At 41.9% G+C, this 24,120-nt stretch overlaps 2 protein-coding genes across 2 annotated transcripts; both read right to left on the bottom strand.

Annotated features, from left to right (window-relative positions):
- LOC110435708 lies at positions 6,007-7,640 on the bottom strand. The gene is made up of 2 exons (XM_021461654.1): positions 7,517-7,640; positions 6,007-6,847 (listed from the first exon to the last, which is right to left on the bottom strand). Exons 1-2 carry the CDS (start codon positions 7,546-7,548, stop codon positions 6,466-6,468), a joined length of 414 nt encoding a protein of 137 aa, XP_021317329.1. The 5' UTR covers positions 7,549-7,640; the 3' UTR covers positions 6,007-6,465.
- On the bottom strand, positions 8,875-17,401 carry LOC8082097 (dual specificity protein kinase shkE). Its single transcript, XM_002449933.2, has 13 exons — positions 16,550-17,401; positions 14,903-15,332; positions 14,166-14,772; positions 13,676-13,716; positions 13,499-13,567; positions 12,054-12,154; positions 11,100-11,178; positions 10,395-10,493; positions 10,259-10,327; positions 10,098-10,147; positions 9,923-10,004; positions 9,529-9,623; positions 8,875-9,411 (listed from the first exon to the last, which is right to left on the bottom strand). Exons 1-13 carry the CDS (start codon positions 16,846-16,848, stop codon positions 9,306-9,308), a joined length of 2,127 nt encoding a protein of 708 aa, XP_002449978.1. The 5' UTR covers positions 16,849-17,401; the 3' UTR covers positions 8,875-9,305.

The raw sequence follows: 24,120 nt of genomic DNA, 5'->3' as shown, positions 1-24,120 counted from the left end.
GCAGCCGTCAGTACCGAAGCACCAAGTACCGAAGCACCAAGAGCAGAAGCAGGAAGAAGAACCAGGAAGCCAAATACTTTCGTCAGTGGACCTGAATGGGTGTAATTCGCAAAGCCCAGCAAAGGCCCATACTCTATTAGATCTTTTTACCTTTTGCTTCCAGCCCATGTAACGGGCCAAGGGTGCTGACAGCCTACCCCTATGTAACCCTTCCTCGGGGAGGAGGACAAACCGAACTTGAACACACTAAAACCGAGCCGTTGGGCGTCGGCGGCGAGCTCCAGGCGATCGCCGGAGTCTCGAGTTCGAGTTTCCCGTGCTATCCATTGTTAGTACGGTGACAACTATCAAAGCAAGCTGAACCTGATGGACCGGACACTGTACCAATTCCGACAAGAGAAGAACCTGAAGCACTGAAGCCCAAACGAAGCAGCCGCGAGAGGCATCCTAGCGTTCTGTCCTCCAACAGCTATATATCTCCTTCTCCCTGAATTCTTCTCCTTTTTCCTCCTCTTTCATTGCTAATAACATGCAGTTCCTGCATGGGTTTGATCTCCTCTCGCCCCGTACTAAATAGTCTCGAGCAAGGGAGCTCTTTTAGCCAGCAAAGCATGGAACCAAAGCTGTTTTTGCATATGGACACCGTGTGCCGAGAAATGGCCTCACACGAGGTGCTCTGCAGACTGCAGGCCCGGGCTCTCGTGTGCGGAGGAGGGGCTGTACCTGTACCTGTACCACACGGGCAATAATTTACCAGAGGACGAAGCATCAGGAGCAATAATTTCTGGGACGGTCAAGGATTCCAGTTCGTAGAGTACTTGCTGTGTGGAGGAGCGAGCTGCGAGGCCGACCAGATCGTGCCCCGCGTACAGCATCGCCCGGTCCCCATCAAACCAAGTGCAGATCCTGCCCTGCCTCGTGAGCTCGCGGACGCTGATAGCGTCGCAATCGAGTCCTGGCGCAAGATGAACACCTGGGATTGTGAAGCCTGCGTTTGCCATCTCTATGTCGATCGCCGATCTTGGTGATGCGCAACGTGTCGCCGTTCGCTACCCTGATCTTCATCCCCGCCGGCGCGTCACGGAGGTTGGAAATAAAGGAGTCTGGGGTCGCCCACCGCGTGGATACCGGCACCTGAATCCAACACGAGCTTTGGCCATGGCCGTGGCGGTCGCGAAGAGCAAGAGCTGATGCTGCCATCGTCACCACCAGGTGCTGCTGATACGGATACGGATGCAGAAGCGTACATGTCGTCGTCGATGTTTGCCGGCGTTCCTCTTCCACCCACCACCAACGCCGGATTCAGCGACGGCGAGGAGGAATGCGATCCAGCTAGGTCGCCGGGCGGATTCAGAGCCATCGTGGACGACGAACAGTCCAAAGTCCGAGTCCAAGTCTCAACGTGTTGCCTTGATACAAGGACGCGCTCGGGAGCAACTTTCCAAGCCGAGCTCAACGCTCTCTCTATCAGAAAGGAAATAAGCGAACTCAGGATTACATGACTTGCTTACATTATTTCACCCCCTAAGCCTGAAGTTTCTTGACGATCTTGACGACGCCTAGCTTTACACATAGTTCACACGAAAGCGGCTTTGTCAGAATATCAACGATCTGCTCCTCAGTGCGGACGTGCTCAATGTCACTAATAATACATTAATTTTAACCAAGCCGTTTTTTTATTAACGGTGACAGGTAATGCAACTGTCTCCGTTTAAAGGTCACAATTAATTTGGACCTATGGAGGCGGCTGCTTCGCTCGTCTCGGTTTATTGACTAACCAAGACAAGCCTTAGAACACTCGTCTCAATTAACAGGTAAAAAAATAAAAAACAAAATCATGAGCCCACTGGAAAGCCCATTCCCAAGCTCGTTAGCGAGCTTGTTCCTAGCCCGCTAGCCAGATCTAGCTCTCGTCCATCGAGCCGCACGCCACCGTCGCTGGATCTAGGTGTGGCTAGACGCAGCTGGCCTCCTTCTCATCGAATCTAGCCATTTGGGCATGGCAGGCCTCCTCGTTACCTAGGAGAAGTAAAGAGTGAGGGAGAGAGAAGCGAGGAGAGATGGGACACTTACCTGTGGAGCTCGGCGAGCAAGGAGAGACAAGTGAGGGAGAGAGGATCCAACATTGTTTCCGGTGATAACGATGTAGACCCCCACCCGCAGCCCGAGAAGCACCCTTGCCACACAACTACACTATTTTTAAAGGAGGCCGACAAAATAGCTTAACAGAGGCGAGCAGTTGCCTCGGACGAAAGGTCACGATTAATTATGGCCTTTACTGAGGCAGTTGGCCAACCACCTTCGTTAAGTGATTAACCAAGGTGGGTGTTTTAAGCAAATCGCCTCGGTTCATTCTTATTAACAGAGGCGTTTTCCCTAACCCCAACAGCCTCCGTTAATGTTTTAACGGAGGTGGTTAGGTAAAGGCAACCGCCTCCATTAAATGTATATCCGAGGCGGTTGGGTTAGGAAAACCACCTCAGTTGATGGATGATCACTACGAGACGAATTTTCTTTAGTGGCGGTTAAAATAGATTTTTAGAGGCGGTCAACACAACCGCTGTAGTGCCATCGTCACTGAAGATTGGGCATCTCCAATGACGGGCTTCTAACCGCCCCTAAAAATACATTTTCAAGGGTGGTTCCATATTAGAAAATCTACCCATAACAATGCCTTTTTTCAGAAATGTTTGTGTTATGACAACTGGCCTTGAAAATGATTTTTGGCCCTTAAAAAAATAGGCTCGGCGACGGCCACACTGCCACGGCGGCTTGCATACCAATGCCGAGCCACCACAGTGTAGGTGCTTGCTGGTGCTACACATGACTACATCGCTCGCGGTCATCCAGTAGGCTAGTTTGCTGGCATTTGCAGTCACAGGTGCTACTGCACAGCTCGCGGCCGGCCAGCAGACCGCTCGCGGTGCTACTATGGAGCTCGGGGCCAGCCAGCTCCCCATCGCCATCGTTGTCGCTGTTGCCATGCAGTCGTAGTCGTGCCTTGGCTGTGAGCTAGGACTGTGCTATTGCGGTTCTATTAGAGGCAGTCGTAGTCGTGCCTTGGCTGTGAGCTACGATTGTATAGCTACAGTGCCTTTCGCGAATGTTAGAGGCGACGTGATAAGACAACCGCTTCAGTTAGAAAAAGAGGTGTCTCTAAATATATTTTATGTAATAGTGGATTAACCGAGGCGGTTACCTTATGTGGCCTGCCTCGGTTAAGGCAGGCCACCGGCCCAACCGCCTGTGATGCCTATTTTAAAATGCCACCCAAAAAATGTGTAGTAGTGCCATCAGCTTGGTGTTCCTTGTCTAGGCGGACCACCTTGTCCTCTTGGCTGACAATGGTAAAGCCGGGAGGCGGCCTGACGTAGACCTCACTAGCTCCCCATTAACCTACTCTTCCGAATCTCTATATAGAATCATTAACTTTAGGGGTATTTTACCCGTACATGTTCCAGCTTTGTGGTCTATTAAAGTTCCACCTAGAGTTCTTTTCTTTCTCTAGTTGCTAGTTAATAACAGAACCTTGACTGGAGATAATCTAGCTAAAAGGAAAAGTTAGATGACAAAAGTTGTCTCTTCTATTGTGAAGACGAGACAGTTCAACATCTGTTCTTTTACATGTGCTGTGGCAAAATAGTGTTGGTTCATTTTATCCTAGATTCTGAATATTAGTTTACAAGAACCCTTGATTGATATAGGAAAGTCTTGGCTTATTAGTCATAATAAATATCTTGTTATTAATATGGTCACTTCTTCAGTTTTATGGAATTTGTGGAAACTTAGAAATGATATTTGTTCTCAGACCTTACAAAACTAGTCAATTCTATGTCCACAAGAAAGGATAGATCAATTAATGGATCTCATAAACAAGATCAAAGCATTAGCTAGGGAGGTTCTCTGGTTACCATACTAGGGGGAAGCCAGAAAGCCATAATGATGGTGATCCAAGTTGTACCAAGTGGGAGAACATACATCTTGCGAAAAAATGGGCAAGTGGTTCTAGGATCCCCTGGTGGAGGTCACTCAATGAAGTGTTGGATGCAGCGTGATTCTTTTCTTGAGAAAGAGCTGGTGTTTTCGTTTTCAGAACTTTGATTAACTTTGGGTTGGCGTTGGCGTCTTCTGTTGTGTTCTTGTAAGCTTTTCCCCAGCTCTAGCAGAGGCCGGATGTAGTAGACTCTAAACTCTATGCTGTAACCGAATGATATGTAGTCTTTTATGTTAATGAAAGGCCGAGGCGTTGGCCCTCGAACTCTAAAAAAATATATAAAGCATCCTACCCTACTATTGCGAGTGCACATTCCCCTAACTTGGGTGTTTGTTTCATTGGTCATGGATAGATTGAATTAGGACTATTTTGCATTGGACTTTCATGATTGTAGTTTCCATTATGTCCTCATAAATATCTAGCCAGAAAAAAGCAGTATCTAAGTCTTCGATTCAAAGAAGAGGCCACTAAGTCATGTCAAACAACTCTAATACATACTAAACATGTAACTGAAGCTAGTAAAATTTGCGTCCTAATGATAGAGCATTGAAGGAACCGTGAAGCCTAAGGGGAGAGAGTGATTAGACAACTTAAAACCCTATTATCTAACTATGGCCTCTACTTTCCAACCTTAGCAAAACATATATAATTAAGTAAACTATCTAAATATGCAACTACGGTTTTGCTAGGTGTGTTGTTATCTCTACTGCAAAAGAGTTAAGCAACCTTCCAATCCTATCAACTAAGCAAGGAAACATAAATCACACAACCGAGGTAGCAATGTAAATGCGAAAGCTCAATTGAGATCGAGATGCAAAACTTTGATGACTCAAGTATTTTTACCGAGGTATCGAGAAGCATGCAAGCTTCCCCCTAGTCCTCGTTGGAGCCCCTTGTAAGAAAGCCCTCGGGTAACTCCGTGGATAGCACTGGGTCTTCCCCACGTGCAAGTGGGTCTCTGTAATGCCTCTCTCGAATTACTCCCCACCGCCTTCACTATCGAGCTTCCAGTCGAATCACCATGGTCCTCGTTTCCCTTTGGTACACGGTGGCAGCCACACCATAAATACGGTTGTTATGGTCTCGTAAGACTACAAGCCCCTCCGGGTACAACAACGGTGCGCGTAAGCACCATATGAGTAAAGAGGTATGCAAATCTCACTAGCATTAGTCCTAAACCTAGGGCAAGCGTATTTAACAATGGTCTAACTAGCATAAGCACTTCACAAAGCACCTACACTCAATTTTGTGTTGTCTTGTTTCCTGATCTAATTAGCTTAAGGCCTTGTTTAGTTGCTGCCGAAAAAATTTCAGGACACTGTAACACTTTTGTTTATATTTGATAAATATTGTCCAATAATAGATTAACTAGGCTCAAAAGATTCGTATCGCAAATTACAGACAAACTGTGAAATTAGTTTTAATTTTCGTCTTTATTTAATACTTCATGCATACATCTAAAGATTCGGTATGACGAGAAATCTTGAAAAGTTTTTGGTTTTTGAAAGAAGTAAACAAGGTCTAAACACTTCGCAAAAGCACTACAAGCAGAAAGTTACCCGCATAGTTAGAAGCAGTCCACACAATTTTATATTGCCTTGTTTCCTGGTAACTTTTTAGAATCACTAGACTCATTCACACTGGCTCGCTGCTTCCTTAATAAAACACGTGGCTTTCTCAAACTGTGGTTAGACAGTACGGAGAGTATTTTAAAATTATGTAAACAAAAAAATGGGTCATACCAACCACGTACTACATGCACACTCTAAGCACAGCTAAAGCAACAAATGCAAGGGTATATTGTCAGATTTGCAACCATCAGGCAGAAAGTTTGGTTCGAATTTTAGAAGCAGGGTGCTGAAATCACGTGTGCGGTTATAAGCACCACTTAATCCACTGAAAATAAATAAACCATACAAGTACTGTTTGCTGATTTGTCATGAGAGAAAAACACTGCTAAATGGCTGACAGATTCGGTTGATAAGCTCAAGCAAAAAGGACGACACAATATATGCCAAGAATCAAATTCATCAAACAAACATTGTTTACCGAGTGCATCAAAACCATATAGCACAGGTTCAAAACTGTGGCACCAACAGATTCCAAACAGATGGTCACACATCAGGCACAAACAGATGGTCACACATCAGGCACAAATTCAGTAGCAGAGCATACAGCTGAAACCAGATTTCACTGGATTATATTATCACTGCCGACAAGGACTTCCCAAGTTGCATAATTAAATGCCCAAGAGGTCATAGACTCAATTCAGTACTTTTTATATAGTCAACATGTGACATAACATATGCACAGATACGGTGCACACAATATCCTAACCATAAAAATTGCAAGTACCATATAAACTCTAGACCTTAGCCATTTTCAATCCAGCGCTACCATATAAAGGAAAGCAGTACCCAACATCACTATCACTCCTCTATGCATCTGAAGACACCCGCCAAGCTCCACAACTAATTCAGCTTAATCTTCAGGAAATCTACCGCATACTTATGATCAGACCTCAAACGTGCCTTACCGAGAACAGACCCATCACTCTTCTTGCTGATGCGACACGCACCACCACCAATCTCAACAATTAGATCGGGATCATGGGTTAGCTGCCCCACGGATACCTGGTTCATTGTGAGCCCTGGGACGTACCACACGTCAGGGAGGACCACTGTCTCTGTGTTCACATACCCTCTGCCACACACCTGCATCCCCTCGCCCACACCTGCTTTGATAACTTGGTTGCTTACAGGTTCCAGGTTGGAGATGAGACTCTTGTCGCCTGTCATATGGTTGGTGGCGTAAGTGGCAATGAACCAAGCAGATTCTCCTGCACTCCCTGACCTGTTGGTGCCAGTGCCCGTGGAGGCAATATCAAAGCAACATGTAAGTAACAGCAAGTCAGGGATCAATGTACTGAATCAATCAATACGGCTACATACTAGATTAACTCGTGAGTATAACAGCAAGAAACAAAAGCAAGTTAACAGATTGCAAAGTACAGAAACTCATGACGGCAGCATTTGCATGCTAGATTGCCTCAAATGAATGGTTACTGGTGGAACCGAATTACTGAAAAATACCAAAATAAGATGGTTTCACCTCGTTACATCAGGCCTGAAGATCACCGGTTTTGTTCTTAATGTTTGCCAGAAAATTAACGATTTTTGACGCACGTATAGTCGGATATACAGATGCTCGGCCCCCTAACACACATTTTGACAGAAATTGAACAAGGAATGACAGTAGCAATTCGTGAAGGAACCTAACCAATCAAGAGGACGGTGCCTCTCCCAATATCTCGTACTCCAGATTAATTCGAGAAACAATCGAGTACAATCTGACGGTTCGCTTAAACTTAAGCATGAACCCTAAGCCCCGAATCAGGACAATCTATTGCAATGATGGAGACCAGATCTAGGAAACGCACCAAAAACTAGTAGTTTTCTATAAGGCAAGCAAGAACAAGCAAATCTATAGGCGAGAAGGAACTGTGTCAGCAGCCGTCACAACCTGGCGGCCGGCGGCGTGGCGGAAGACGCCATCTCGGTGTCGGTGAGGGGGCGGCGGCGGCACGCGGCGGTTGACTTGTTCCTACCTCTGTGCGGGACAAATTGCTGCGGGAATAATTAATTGCAGTAAACCCCTTGACATGGCCATAAATATAAAAAACGTTGCTCCCACGTGCTTGGCTCTGATTGCAAAATTAACCTGATGTGCTTCGTTTTTTCTGTTTTGGCCCAGAACAATATTGCAAGCGACATATTTTCGTGGTCAAAAATGCAAACTTTATAATTCAAAAAAAGAATTTGAAACCAATTTAATAAAATGTTAAAAAATCAAATTACTTTCCAGAAGTTTAACCAATGTCCCAATATATATTTTTCTAAACTAACGTGTGGTTCAATTTACCATTATGAACTAGTATTCCAATAGGTCCAATTTTTACGTCCTAAGAGCAACTCCAACGGTTTTGCATTTTTTGTTTGACAAAATATAGAGTTTTTCAACTTTTACAAATGAATATGGCAAAGTTAAAAAGAGTCTATCTCCAATCATTCCCCATAATTCTTTTGCAAAAATAAGAATGATGGACCCACTTGTTGCCCGCTCTATTTTCCCTCGTGCGCCGCCGCTGGTTCGCGTGTTCGGCGTTCTTATCGCGAGGTTGCAGCTTCTCCCGTCGCGAGGTCACAACTTCTCCCGTCGCGAGGTCATAGCTTCTCCTATCACTTGTTCACTTCTTTCTGCCAGCCGGCCATCTTTCTGCCAGTCGGCCATCTTTCTACCATCTTTCTGCTAGCCCTGACCATCTTTCTGCCATCTTTCTACCATCTTTCTGCTAGCCGGCCATGTACTACTCCTAGGTGCCTGAAACCCTAGCAGACGATCTACAAACCCCTACCATCTACAAAACAGAGGGAAAAGAAGGGGAATCAATGCATGGAGTACTTGAAACCCTAGCAGATACTGGCACCTAATGCCGAATAGAGGAAGGAGGGAATGCCGCCACCCTAGCACATGCAGCCACCCACGGCGGTGCGTGAGAGAAGGGCTGCGCGGGAGGAGGCTCAGGCGTGGGAGAAGGGGTGCGCGGTAGAAGAAAGTCCACGCAGGAGAAGGTACGGGCGTGACCAGAAACATATGCCAAGCCTCCTGGACTTTTGCATATATGCATAGCTTGACCCTCCATTTGTCAAGTTGCCAACTTTGCCAAAGTCAATTGTCAAACCGTTGGAGACTAACTTTTGGGCTTTTTTTTTCAAAAAACAAGAATACCTAACTCAGTTGCAAAACCGTTGAAGTTGCTCTAAGTAAGTTTGAAATTTTGCAAGGTAAAGGGTTAAAAAGCACATCATAAATTAATAGGCTGGGTAATGGCCTCGTGATTTTTTTTTTGGTTCTATGTGCAAACAAGAACGTTATCAAAGCTAAGAACAAAATTTATGAACAATTCAATTTTTCCCCTTCAAAAATTGGGGCGTCAATACAAAAAGTAGTCCGGCCTTCTTGGCCATTCTCATTTCAGAAGTGTCCTGCCTTCTTGGCCGAAGATTACCGCATTTTGAAGCATCAGGCCTTGAGATACAGGAAGCCATGCACCACTTTTGCTGCTACAACCTCCAACTCTGACCGTAGCTCGTCCTCGGCTTCTACCAAGGGTGTGAAGATACACGGAGTCAGCCTTCTTCATTAGCACGCTACGCGCGCCGTCGATGAACCACCATCTTTGCTCGCTCTGGTCGCCGACAATGTCCAGTGCCATGTTCCGTTAGGTTGAGAGCTTAGCATTCCTCAGTGCTCATTTCACAGCACCTTTCAGCATCTGAGCCTGCAGGCTGTACTGCTTTTGCAGATCTCTAAGCCTGTCCAGGAGCTCTAGGAACGAAGGGCGTTTTTGTGGGTCGCTGCTCAAATAAAGGATACAGGATTTGAGCTTCTATGATCTTCAAGTTCAAACATGAACTACACATATGCATTCGACTAGTTAATGGTTGCTTAGTAGGAAGAAGCAATATGCTTACCTATCCCAACAACTCTCAATCATCGATGCCCATTTAGGATCGGTATCACTTGGAATGTCCAACCTCTGATCCATAAAACCAACGGCTCCAATAACCTGAAGCATGGCGGTGTGACAGTTGATTGTATGAGCAAGGTGCAAGGATAGTGCAACGATGGCGATGAATGTTGGTCTATACCAGTCACACATAAAGGACAGTGTAAATAGAATCAAAGAAACATAAAACTTTAGTTACTTATTATCACTATTTGTACCTAGTTAGTTATTCTTCCAAACAAAATTGTCTGCCTAGCTCTACTCGCTAAAAAGCAGAAAGAAGGGCACCAAACAGTACGATAGAAGTCTGTGCATGCCTAACCAAAAGAGTAACAGAAAAATGCTCTGGGATAATTTACCTGCATTGTATTGAGATTATCCCAGGGTATCTTTTGGGTCACAAGTTCCCACAGAATAACCCCATAGCTGTACACGTCAGACCTATATTTACCAAGAACAAAAAGTTCAGTAAGTGCCAATCCTAAAACCGATAGGAGGCGCACATAATGTCAACAATGTCTTTGTTGAACGTACTTTTCATCTGAAGGTTCATTACGTAACACCTCTGGGGCCATCCATTGTGGCTGCACAGAAAAGCTGATTATCAGATTCTGTAGATCAACGTTTATGACATTATCACTCTTCGGGAGAGTGTCTACAATATTTATATTTGTCAAGTAATTTCTTTTACTCACCGTTCCTTTTCCAGATTTTGTTCGCAAAAATGTTTCGAGTTTGAGACGTGAAAGACCAAAATCTGCAACCTGATTGAACAACATAAATGAGAAAAGAAAGCATGTGGCGATTGGAGAACTTGAATTCCAGTGGTACCTTTACAGTCCAGTTCTTGTCAACCAACAAATTTGATGATTTTAGATCACGGTGAACAATAGGAGGGCTACAATGGTGAAGATAATTCATACCCCTTGCCTGCAAAAACAGAAACAGTGCGTTCTAAAACCAATAATGCTACATAAGCTTGTGTACAGGTACAGCCAAGATATTACTTATATAGTTATATTTATATAAATTACCAAGCCATTTTTGTATCAACAAGTGATTCAGAGTCCCAGAAGAAACTGAGTGATGATGTGGTTCTACACCCAGACCACCAAAGTTCAAGTCCTCATCAGGCGAATTTGGGTTCTTAATACCAAGCTATCTAGTTCCTCATAAGTTGCTCTAGTTTTTCTTATCTCACAGCAGAATCACTTAAATTGTGAATGTATTTTCAAAATCACGTTTCACATAGCACTGTGTTAAGTACAAGACTATATACCATGTTATACGTATTTTCATACACTGAAGCTAACTGATATGGCAAGTTTAAGTGAAATTTGACTTCTCTGACACATGCCTGTCAACAATTAATGGCACTGTAATGCTTCTCTGTTTACTCATTATGCTTCTTATAAGCACAATAAAAGAATGTTTGTCCAGTTCTCTGCTAATTCACTGTGTTAATTACAAAAAAATACTAGAATTTATTTGGCTTGCAATTTCCAAAAACTTTATGGAAAGATAAACAGCACTCACAATGTCTATAGCCATGTGAACTCGCCGTCTTGGATCCAGCTTGGCAGTGTTCTTTTGAAGTAAGCTGAACAAACTCCCCCTGCGACATGGAAACAGCAAAGTGTGAAATGGAGCAAGGGAACAATAAATGCTTTGCTGTTTTGTGCTTGTAAACAACTGTAGAAGATTATAAAAGCTGATATTTAATTGTAATACCAAAAAATAGTGCAATTGATGGGAAAGCTTGTTCAGTTAGTGTAAAAATGATGCAGGAATAATTTGACAATGAAGTGTAGTGAACTAGTGATCTAATACTGGAAACGACTTTTACTATTAACTTTCACTGAATTAGTAACTGCAACCAAGCACCCATCTTCATGAAAGAACTACAAGTAACTGAAAATTTTCATATCCCAGTTACTGAGTGGCTACTTAAACAACTGGGTAATAGACCTACTATTAGTGAATGTGGTAAGACCGTCAGAACAATAAAACAAACGGTTGATCGACCCAGATTTTTTTTGTCAGTGCTAAATACTTTAAATGAAGGATATCCCCAAAGATTACAATCAATATTACAAGCATTACACTTTTGTCTAGAGGCATTAGAATAATTGCAACATAAGCCAAGGATCTTAAATTAGGTCAAGGTATATGGCCCATTGGATTATAATTGGATAAAGGGGTTTCTGCAGACTACTCTCAATATACAAGGGACTACAAGAACACAACATGGACCATGTTAATTGGATGTGAAGGACATGAGAACTTCAGAAGTGTCAGATTAACCGTGGCCTTTGATCCCTAGATGAGTTTTTTATAAAGCTATATAATAAATCAAACTATATAGGTTAATCCCATTATACCAACAGAATAGAAGTAACAATCACAGAAGAATATGCAAATGGACAAATGGTCCTATTTAGTCATAACTTAGTGTTCTGACAACTTTAGTTGTAAGAGATTAGAACACACCGTGGAAGAAATTCTGTAATAATACAAAGTCGTTCTGGAGATGCAACTGCACCCATGAAGAGTATAATATTTGGATGACGTAGTTTCTTCATCAGTGATACCTGCGCATATGAAGGATATGGATTTAGAAACTGAACAACATAATGAACAGTATAGCCTATAGTCTACAGAAACACAACAAGCAAAAGATAACACTAAGAATTGTCAACAGTTTATTCCTTTTTCGGTTTTACAGAAAAGCCATACAAGAGCGAAAAGATTGTTTATGGTTTCTTTGAGTACATGAAAGTCCTACCAACATTTTCCCTTCAGAAGCTTACAAGTCATAATGGAAGCAAAATATTGCACATCTGACACAGATCAGTATAAGCAAATAGAGAATATGAAAATTTTAAAAAATTCAAGATGTGAGAGCAACAAAAAAAGATCCTGCTACAAGATAAAAAAATCAACTTTATTTTAACTCCTGCAGGATGGCAAGCAAAAACTTTAAAACAGTTCAGTGAATCAAAGTCTATAACACCCTCTGTTATGTAACACCTGTCGTCAACAATATAAAGTCACCCAAAATTCTTATCCATCGTGCAAAACTAGCAGGAGACTACCTGGATGTGCATTCGGTCAAGGAAAGATATACCAGAAAGTGGAAACGTAAATGCCAAGCACATAACACCCAGTTACCCAGTGATTATAGACATAATTTCAGGATGGTTCAAATCTGTTCAGTTTGTGAATGCATCAGAGCAAAAGAAATCTTGAGTTACTATAAAATTATGCTGAAAATGGCCTCAAGGAATTGTTCAGAATGTTCTTGCTCTCTGCTTCTGCGACTTAGTAATCAACCTAACCTGTGTCTGTATGCTTCGTTGTGTGACCTCATCCACAGTGACCAACTAGTGCCAGAATGCTTTGCAGCATGACTCAATCCACTGACATAGAAGCATCATACTTGGATGAGCTAACTGGCAACATGGTGATATTACTACAGCATGGTCCATGCCATGTGTTTGTATGTGTCAGTATTTTGTGTTGCTGAGTTGATTTATCCAATATTGATCATCTCTCTCTATACCCTCTTTGCTTATTTCTCCTTGTCCTTCCTATGTGCAAGTTAAAAATGGTTTGCCTAAATGTAAATGCTGTAATTCACTAACAAGATGAGGAGCTACTTTGCATATCTAAATATCTCATGATATGCCTTATGTGAGTGCAGCAGTTGTTGGCTAACAATGGTCCAAGCATGCTGCAAAAATTTTTCAAAAAACTAAGTGTGTTGTAGAAAAAACAACAAAGAGTGTGCGATGATGACTTGCATGTCAAGTAATGTGCCATTTTTCCATGGTACATATCGTAATTTAGTACTGAAGGACAATTGCTATAGAATTGCTTCAAGAAAAAGGAAATCAAGTTCATATGCATGCATATATAGATTAATAAATGTCTACCTCTTGTCTGAAGGTATCTATCGTTTCTTCTGAATATTCCTGCTTAGAGAATAGTTTAACTGCAACGTCCTACAAAGAAATAGTATAAGAATCTAAAATCAGTCACTAAGAATAATAATTCATGCATTATTCGTCAAAAAAAAAAATCATGCATTTCACACAGGTAAGGTTACATACCGAGCCATACCACTGAGCATGATACACAGTTCCGCAAGAACCTGGCAAACATGAATAGCATAAGCAAAATATATCTATTTTAAAACAGAATCATAAGTAAACAAAAGATTTATTTTACTAATAATGTCTGATTATATGCATGATCATAAGGAGGGAAATGTCATGATATGCAAGACCTTAAAATGTAACATTATCATGATATGGGGTTCATGCCACCAATTCTATGGTGAAGCATGGAATTAATTAAAGTGCTTTGAAGATTTCAGGAAACAGTGATATGGATTCAGCCAAAGAAAAACACATAAACCAAAATTATTGAGAAACTGCAAAATTCATATCCAGGAGCTTAGGTGTCCCCCTTAGCAAATTTAGCATGTTGCTTAAGTAAGACCTTGTGCATGCATAATCTTTTGGAGCACGAGTAAGCAAGAGAAGTGTGTTTCTACATTTGCAGACAAATAGAAGCATTTGCAGAATGAGAAGCGAATACCTTGGCCTACTTGTTCTCCAATTACTAGGTCTTCCCATAGAATCTCATAATCTAGGCAATCTGCTTCATGATCTATTCTCTCAATAGCACTGCTATTAGAACTTAAACTGCTGCCCAAACTATTGAAGCTATCGTTGGTGAAAGACCACCAGTTACCCGTTACTTCATATTTACTTTCCTGGGTGCTATCAGAATCTTGGTAGTCTGGAATTACAATTGACTCTGGACTGGCCAGATATATCTGGTCATTGTCTTGCTTATCATGGAACTGCACTGGGTTCATATGACCCTTGTCAGGACCATTATGTTCGTGCCCTTTCCAAGGCCATGATATCCCCTTCTTGACCAATAATTCCTCTGCCTTTGAACTAATCTTGTAAAGCCTTTCGTTTCCGTCCCCTGAGTCATCACTACTTGTTTTACTCGACTTCCCAGGGGAATTATCTCCTTTAACAAAACCACCATGTAGTACATCACCTGTAGGGGTGTTTGTTCCACTAGATGCCTGTTCTTCCTTGGAATCATCTTCAGAGTACTGACACTCAGAGACGCTGCCATGGTGACCTGTCTTCATCCGAGAACGAACTCTGTTTGTAACTTTGGTAGCCTGTGGTGTTATTCTAAAAAATCAAGAAAACAGTACACTAGGACATAAATTAAGAAGAAATGACACGAGAGAAACTTTCTACTGCAATTGAGTAGTAAAGCCATTTTTGTCTGTTCAGAAGTACACGTACCAAAGTTGTTATCTTGGAGGCTATAGAAGATTGGACAGGTTGCTCAGACTCAAAAGAACTTTTATTTAACAAATTGCACTTAGGCCGATTGTTGACTTGAAACCGGGGCTTCACTGGATGTGCATAGGACCTCACTGAAGTTGAAGGGCCCATTATATCCTCTAATGTCTTTGTATCAACTGAGAGACAAATGAGACCCACCAAGCTGCCATCATCATCATACAAAGGAGTATTATTGGCCACAATGAAGAACCGTTCACCTGACTTCTTTTTAACAGGAAACTTCCCTCTCCAACATTTCCCCATAAATATATTCCCAATAATATTGTTTGCTGCCTCAGCATCATCAGGATGAACCAATAATTCAAGGGCATCATGACCAACTGCTTCTGATGTAGAATAGCCATACATTTGTTCAGCATACCGGTTCCTAGATAAAGATTTGAGTGTTTTGTAAAATAGGCAGTAGCAGTAGGGTTAAACAGTGAGGGAGTAAGTATAGGCTAAATTGCAGATTACATTAACGATTTAACATGCTTCCTGAGCCAACTAAACAACAATCAGAATGAAATGTATCTACAGTAACTGAATATATCAAGTTACACCATGAGTTTGGACCCAGATATATACCAACACAACATAAACCAACATTTTTTCGCTACACATTCTGTTACAATTGTGCATATGACCTTTTAATTTAATAATTTTTAAAATGTATATCTTCACCATTGCCACCCAGGTTGACCAAATAAGCAGCATAGAACTTTCACTTAGGATAGAAAACGGTCTATACAATTTGCTAACCACAAGCTGTAAGTGATGCATCAGATATATTTGACATGGTAAAGAGCTAAATCTGCACGAACTAACCAAGGAAAATACCCAAAAAGAATTAAAGTGGTACATCAAACATATATTTTTGATAAGATCCTGACTCTAACTATTTTGCGAAGATATTAAGCCAACTTTTCTGACTTACTTATTCTACTTCGATGCGCATGGTGAACTGACCATGGTAATAAAACACTAAAGCATGATCACAGAAACGAGCTAAGGCCTTGTTTAGTTCCCAAAAAATTTTGCAAAATTTTTTAGATTCCCCGTCGCATCGAATCTTTAGACGCATGCATGGAGCATTAAATATAGACGAAAATAAAAACTAATTACATAGTTCACTTGTAATTTGCGAGACGATTCTTTTAAGCCTAGTTAGTCCATGATTGAATAATATTTGTCAAATACAAAAGAAAATGCTACCGTGTCCATTTTGCAAAAAAAATTGGAACTAAACAACCATTCCAATATTAAACCATGTTTAATGCTGCAACAGGATCCCTCCAATTAAAACTACAGTTTCCTGTAAATCATATGGCTAGCATTGCAAAATCAGTTGCTTCTTACTCAAAGGCATGCGCAGCAGGAGTGGCTAAGCTACAAGCGACCAACCAATCACTACAATGGTACCTCCACTAGAAAAAAGTGCTAATTGATCGAAATCGTTTTCCAGCCTTTAACAGAAAACAACGAATGCTTACTGTTGTCTAAGATTGGTTCGAGCCTCTGCATAACGCTTATCTGACATTTCACCGAACACTCCTAGTGCAGACTGCAGAGTATTTACAGACAACGAAACGCAAGAAACCTCACCAGTAAATGAGCTTCCCGCCGGGGGCAATGATATGCACGGCCTGGCCCAGCGCGTGCAGCGCCCTGATGTGCTGGCGGTCAGTAAGCCCGATGCGGCCCACGCGCTGCAGCCGCGACGACAGGGACGGCTGCGCCGCGGGGAGCGCGCGCCGCGGCGGGCGGCGCGACGCTTGCTGCTGCTGCTGCGCGCCCTGCTGCTTCGCCTGCTCCGGCACGAGCTTGGAAATCTCTCGCTTGAGCTCCGCCTGGCCCTCCTCCAGCTCCCGTATCTTCCGTACCAGCTCCTCCGCCGCCGCCATCACCGGCAGAGCGCCTGCCGGGTGCTGTATTGTATCAAATATTCAAATGGCAAGCATCAGGGGCGTTCGTCCCAGAGCTCGCAAGGTGGCAGGCAAATATGGCGCCTTTGGAGGCTTCCGCGACCCGGTTGGCCCCCAAGAAAGGCACTTTTTTTATCGATTTCTCGAAGATTCCTCTGATCCAGGAAGCATAAAGCGGCGGCTTTTGTTGGTTTCGGCAATCCGGGGAGCGAATTTAGCTCAATCCAGACCTCTGGAAGCTTCTGAACTCGAATTCAGAAACAGAGAAAAGAGTTCAGAAATGGGAGGGAGTTGTTGTTGCTCCCTGCTGCCGCTGCTGCCTGCTGGTGGTGGCGTGGTCTCTGGTCTGTTCTGATCTTCCGGCCGGCTGCAGCCTTGTTGCTTGGAGATGCAGCAATGAGGACTGAATGGGGAGGGAATCTTTGAATCGCAATCTCTCTCTCTCTCTCTTGGCTTTTGCTTTGGTTGTTCCTCTCGCCTGCAGCCTGGCTTTTCTTTCTGGACTCGCTTTCTCTTTATTCCCTGAGCCACAGCTTATTGTTTTATAGTATATGATTTGTTTGTTTATTCTAATTGAAATTGGAAATGGAATTGGATGGTGGTGCCGGGGATGATCTCTACAGCGACGGCTGCTCGTGTCTCTGTCGACCCAACTGTGGCAAAACTGCAAGTCTGCTCCATCGTCTCCGGAAAGCGCACCTTTGTTCCTTTATTAATCAATCATAAGCCCGGATCGTGTGGCCCTGCAATATTCTGCAGTATACAAATCTGCAGCCTGGACGCATGTGTGCGTTGCAAGTTTTACTGTACCTGCTGTTGTTGTCTAACAGGAGTACTCTACTCTGGAGGACGTCTAGTGCTTGTTTGCTTCCTCAGAAACAGTTTGTTGTACAAAAAAAAAGTTCATTTGTGTTAGGCCCTGTTTAGTTCCCCATTCAAAAAATTTTCGTCCATCCCATCGAATCTTTGGACACATGTATGGAACATTAAATATACATAAAATAAACTAACTACACAGTTTGGTTAAAAATCGCGAGATGAATTTTTTAAACCTAGTTACTCTATGATTAGCCTTAAGTGCTACAGTAATCCATATGTGCTAATGATAAATTAATTATGTCTTGCAGTTTTCTGACGAGCTATGTAATTTGTTTTTTTATTAGTTTCTAAAAACCCCTCCCGACATCCTTCCAACACATTCGATGTGACACCTAAAAAATTTTCATCTCCAATCTAAAGAGGGCCTTATTTTCAAAATAAATGGAAAAACCATTACATGCATGAGGAAGGAGTGCTAGTAGTGTTTATAGATAGATATGGCTAATATTTATACATATATCATCTATATTATTTTAAACAAATGGTTTTCCATGTATTAAAGTCAAGCCGTCAAAGTTTTTTTTTTTTGTTGGGTCCAAGTTTTGACTAAAAAATGGATGGTAAAACAGCACTTATTTCACAAACAGACAATATCGGTTTTTTCTAATGTCTTCGAGCACATGCACAACTCGTAACTTGTCCTATACCCGAACTTGACTGCTACGCTCGTTCGCTGAGCTGAAAACAAAAATATTATTCACTGATTTATGTGAGAGGAAAATATTATCAAATATTTTATAAATTCGACAACATAAACTCAAACGAACAAATCATTTAACAGTATTATTCTTTATATAATTCAATAATCTATCGAATCTGTTAGTCATTCAATCATTCAACGGTACGTAGAAAAAAGAACCAAAGCAAACGCTGTTGGCGACGGCGGCCAGAAGTCAGAAAAAATGATAAAAAGACGCATGTCGGCGAAGAAAGGAAGAAGGCCAAGCAAAAGCTTCGGTCATGCCGTGCGCGGTGATGGTGGCATGGCATGTGGCGCGCGGTTGATGCTGCACCCATGCATGCATGCATGCAGCATGAGACGGCACATGGTCCCATCCCATGCCGGCCTACGTACGTACGTGTCGCCGATACATGTCGCGTTGCATGCAGCATGCAGCAGGAACAGCTAGGCAGTGCAACTGTGTGCAAGCAAGCAAGCAAGCAAGCCGAGACCGGCGACCTCCACATGGAGTTTAACTATTTGAACAGCTAGGTTTCCTAGTTTCAACCAAATGGATCGAGTTTACAACTTTTTTTGCAGCACATAACTAAAACATGCACGCATGCATCGATAATCCATATTTATTTCTATCACCACATAGCTTACAACACAGATTCTTCATAACTCACGGCTCAACTAAATAGACCTTTTTTAATATTAAATTATAGGGGTGTTGAGATGGTAAAACATGCACGCATATATACACCGATAATCCATATTTATTTCCTCCACTCCAAAATCGTGTCAAATAAGTAAAATTGGTTCCTTACTTTGTTGGAGTGGACTTAAGGTTTGTCCTTCTCCACTTGCATTTGTGACAATCAAAATGAAAGGCAGTATATGCACAGTACTATATGGAGTGTAGAATGAGGACACAGCCAAGCAACTTGCCTACCTAGTTGCCTTGCATGAGAGGGACTCGTGCCTATCTTCCAACCCACTTGCTTTCAGCCTTGCAGCATAAGCGTTTGACTGGCTCTCGTATATATCACCAGCTTCTCCAAAAATGTTCTTCATGCAAAACCTCACTTAGTTACTTCTCTTGACATACGGAGCATCCATCTCAGCAGTCCATTATCATTTAGCACTAGCAATTTATCTTGACATGCAAGGTGTTCATCTCGGTAGTCAACTATCGTTTGCAATTAACGTTTACTAGCACCAGACTTATAAGTCAGCGAGACATATCATCCTATATGAATACAATCTCTACAATTCTACTAATAAATCTATATATATATATATATTATATCATGTTCCTATATTACCAATAGTATACATATAAATTTCTTCTTTATACCCATGAATACGTATGAGGAATCCTCCTAGTATATTATATCTGAATGAATTCTCAGATAGTAGAGAAAGAGGCCGGCAAGTTTTTCGCGTGTGCACCCTATCTAGCTATCCCTTTTTGTTATTCAATTCTGCATGCTTTACATCCGAATATATTTCATAAGTACATACGAGAATCACATGAATTTTTTTTTCTAATAAAGAAGAAAAGATATATTCCATGCCCGGCCTTTTGCGCTTTGGAAAGTTAGCATCTGCAAAAATAAAAAGAAAAAAAAAACAAAAAGGGACCGCGCGCCGCTAAAATCAAACAAGCTGACAGCAGTTATGTGAATGTGAGAGAGATGGTGGGGGGGTGGATGATATGACTTTGGATCTGGATGTGCATGCATGCTTCCTCACTAGCTTTGGGTATATTATATCCGGATACGTACATAAAATGACCATCAGGCAGTCAGCTAAAGCAACGATTAATAACAAAACCAATAAGCAGAACCCGCGGGCGGCTAGGGGCACCAACAACGTTAACGTTAGCTAACAGCACTCTATGGCGCCCCACGTTTGGTCGATCGACGCATGCAAAGCAGATATCAGGAAGGTGCATCCTCCATATGCTTTATCAGCAGTCTTTTCTGCTTTCACTTTCTTCCCCAACACGTTTTTCACCTGGGCCTTGTTTAATTAGTTCCTCTCCAAAATCTAAAATTTTTCAAATTTTTTTATCACATCGAACATGTATGGAGTATTAAATATAAAAAAAATAAAAACCAATTGCACAGTTTACCTGTAATTTGTGAAACAAATCTTTTAAGCCTAGTTAACTTAGTCCATGATTAAACAAATTTGTCAAATACAAACGAAAATGCTACAGTAGTCAAAACTAAAAATTTTCGCGAACTAAATAGGGTGTTGTTGCTTCTCCATTTTGTCATTTGGGACTATCAGCTCCTCTGCAGGAGACTATATATAAGCATTTTTTAGACCATCACGCTTTTAATGATATGTAGGCCTTGTTTAGTTCCGAAATTTTTTTGAATTTCGTAAATGTAGCATTTTCGTTTTTATTTGACAAATATTGTCTAATCATAAATTAACTAGGATCAACAAAGATTCGTCTCGCGATTTACAGACAAACTGTGTAATTAGTTTTTGTTTTCGTCTATATTTAATGCTTCATGCATGTGCCGCAAGATTTAATGTGACGGGAAATCTTGAAAACTTTTTGGATTTCGGGGTGAACTAAACCAGGCCCGTAGCCTAAATACCTATATAGATGTCTATGCATGCACCGTGCTGCATTGGGGAAGTCTTTTATACACGCTTTCCTGCCACGGAAAGCGCACACGTGTACCCCACATCCGTGAAGATCGAGCAAACGGCGTTCGCAGTCAGCAGTCCACATCAGTGGCCGCAAAGCTAGTTCAGCTGGATGACGATGACTATGAAACGTGGGCCACACAGCCTACGTACTCAACACAAGTTGCAGGAGCAGTTGGTGAGTGGCGTGCCTGCGAGCACTAGGGCTTTTTCTAATCCTTGGTTATATCGAATCGTGTGTGTATATAGCCACCTCTATTTAGGATAATTTTATATATACTAATTTACGATAATATGTATATATATTTACGATAGTTGGATTACTATAACACATGAGAATATTTACCGTAATATTATAGTAAACCACTTAGTAAGGAGTTAGTATAATCTTATAAATTAATATAGTAATTATCGTAACTTAAAGTAGCTACAAAATAAGTTATTTTATAGCCAGCTACAGAGTAATAGTTCTATATATATATAACATTAAATATAGATTAAAAAAATAACTAATTATATAGAAATAGTTTGTCTAGATAAGTTTTTTACATCTAGTTGATTTGTAATTGAATAATATTTATTTAATACAAACAAAAATATTATAGTATCTATTTTATAAAAAATTTTACAACTAAACAAGGCCTACTACGTACTGCTAGTCTCTGCTGCTGCGAGTGTGTGTGTGTGTGAGCAGGGAGGTGAACACATCGCCGCCCTTCTCACCACACGTTCTTTGCATTGCTTGGTCTCCTGCATGGACGATCGATTCCACGCGGTCCTTGAGCAGATGGCTGCTAGCCAACCAAACTTAACTACTAAGCATACTACAGTAATAACAACCTACTACTATTAAAGAATTTCATGTCGGCAGATGCTTGCATTGCTTGCTTGACATGTCATCATCTTCGTCGATGCAGATGGCATGGTGACGGAGAGCTTTCAAGTGGACCGGTCCATGCCTTGCACTACTGTCCAAACGAACAGTTAGGCCTTGTTGGTCAAAATTTTTAAATTCAGCTAATGTAGTATTTTTGTTTATATATTTGGTATTATTGTTGTCCAACTATGAACTAACTAGACTTAAAAGATTCGCTCGCAAGTTACAAACAAACTGTATAATTAAATATTTTATCTATATTTAATGCTTTATGCATGCGTCCAAAGATTTCCATGTGATGGAAAATTAGTTTTGAAATTTTTTAGCAACTAAGAGCATCTCCAACAGGTTAGCTATCCTACCCTGTTTAGACAAAATTAGAGAAAATTAGGCTCCAATAGCCTCGCTAACGGGATTTCTAAAATACAAAAGTAGCTATTCCGTTTTTGTCGCTCGGGAGAAGAAGCGAGCGGCCTTGGCTCGCCATCCTATCCACCATGGGCCCTGCCTGTCAAGTGCCACGGCTGTCCTAGCCCCTGCCCCCACTAGTGCCGACGCCGATCCATCCTGCCGTCGTGCCGAGCGCCACCGCCATTGTTATGGCAACAAGTTGCGAGCAGCAATCGTCATGGCAACAACACTCATTCGTGGGCTCTGCAGCTGTGCAGGCGCGGGCGTCAAGAGCAACACCACCCAAAGTCAAGCAAGCTGCTACTCTTGAGACGAAGGCCAAAGCAAGATTGGCTGCCGCCGCCGCCGCCGCCGTAGCCCGTAGTGGCAGCAACAATGAGGCAAGTCGAGGAGACACATTGAGTCGGCGCTGCCGGGATGTGCGGGGAGGTGAATGCCTTGCGGAGAGAGGTGATATGCCTGCTCCGTTCAAAACCTTCAGCACCAGCGGCTGCCCGAGCGTCGTCGGTGTCCACGCCCCAGAGGTGCTCGACGATATGCGTCGTTTCAGTTTAATTCAAGCCTATGATGTGGAAGCATGTTCAAGAAATAGAAAGCCAATTTAGACAAGCTGTTGTGGGACTTCTCTATTTTGAATGGCTAAATTGTTTTAGAGAGCCAATTTCCATATCCAAATTTACCTATTCTCTTGGAGTTGCTCTAAATAAGATCTTAGTTTAGTATAGGTGGTGGTGGTGGTAGAACACGTCGATGTATATAATCTGGTTGGTCAGCGGAGGGGGACGGTTCTGTGTAGTGTTCGTTCCAACAGCTAGATTTGCCTGGATTTTAGTATTACCGTACCATTTCTGGTATATATTCATTTCACGCCCAACATAACCGTATGTCCCTCCATTCTGTTCCTGCGAGTATATTGAAGGGGAATATCTCAATCTCGTTTTGTCTGTTTCAAAATATAAAAAGGCCGGCCTTGCTTCTGAGTTGGGCTGCTTGCTAGTTAAGGAGGCCCAGCGTAGTGCGCATCTTCTGGTTGGATGAAGATGAAGTTTTTTTTAAAAAAAAACAAAACTGCGGTGACACTGACATCTCTATAGTCCATATATTTTATGTAAAGTCATCTCTGTGCCGAAATAGTTTACTACATAAGCTCAAATTAATTCTGGTTTATATATCGGAAGCAATAAACACTTGTTTTTGCACCCATGGTCTAACTAAGCGATGACGCAAAGATCCTACTATATGCAACCTAGTGAACCTAGGGTTCTCAGATTTAGCTGGCACGCTTTCGTGATGAAGAACGGTTAGATATATTTACACGAAAATTAGTAGAGGATAACTATTAGTTTCGGGACAAAGTAGAAAAAAATCGTCAAATAATCTCTCACTCGGGAGAGACTCCATCAGGGTGGTGATGTCGGCAGGTTGCCCCCAGTGGCGGAGCCAGAATTTTAAATTTGGGTATTCCTAGTTCCACAAAGTTAATCTATAGGTTGAAAATATAGTCAATTGTACTGTAAGTTAGCAACTTTAAACTAATATTTGCTTTCTAGAATATAGACTTCTAATTGAAATGCTAGTTTTTTTACATGTTTTGAGCTCAAATGTGCAAAATACTATATATTATAGCATTATACATTTATATATAAGTATATACACATATTTACATAAAAGTGTACCAAAATATTTGGGTATTCCTACATCCGCCACTGGTTGCCCCCCTAGATCAACTAGCAAATTTAGGCCCTGTTTA

This window comes from Sorghum bicolor, chromosome 5 (assembly GCF_000003195.3).
Source record: "Sorghum bicolor cultivar BTx623 chromosome 5, Sorghum_bicolor_NCBIv3, whole genome shotgun sequence".
NCBI lineage: Eukaryota > Viridiplantae > Streptophyta > Magnoliopsida > Poales > Poaceae > Sorghum > Sorghum bicolor.
The sequence above is the reverse complement of the archived record's forward strand: the minus strand, read 5'-3'. Positions and strand labels throughout refer to the sequence as shown.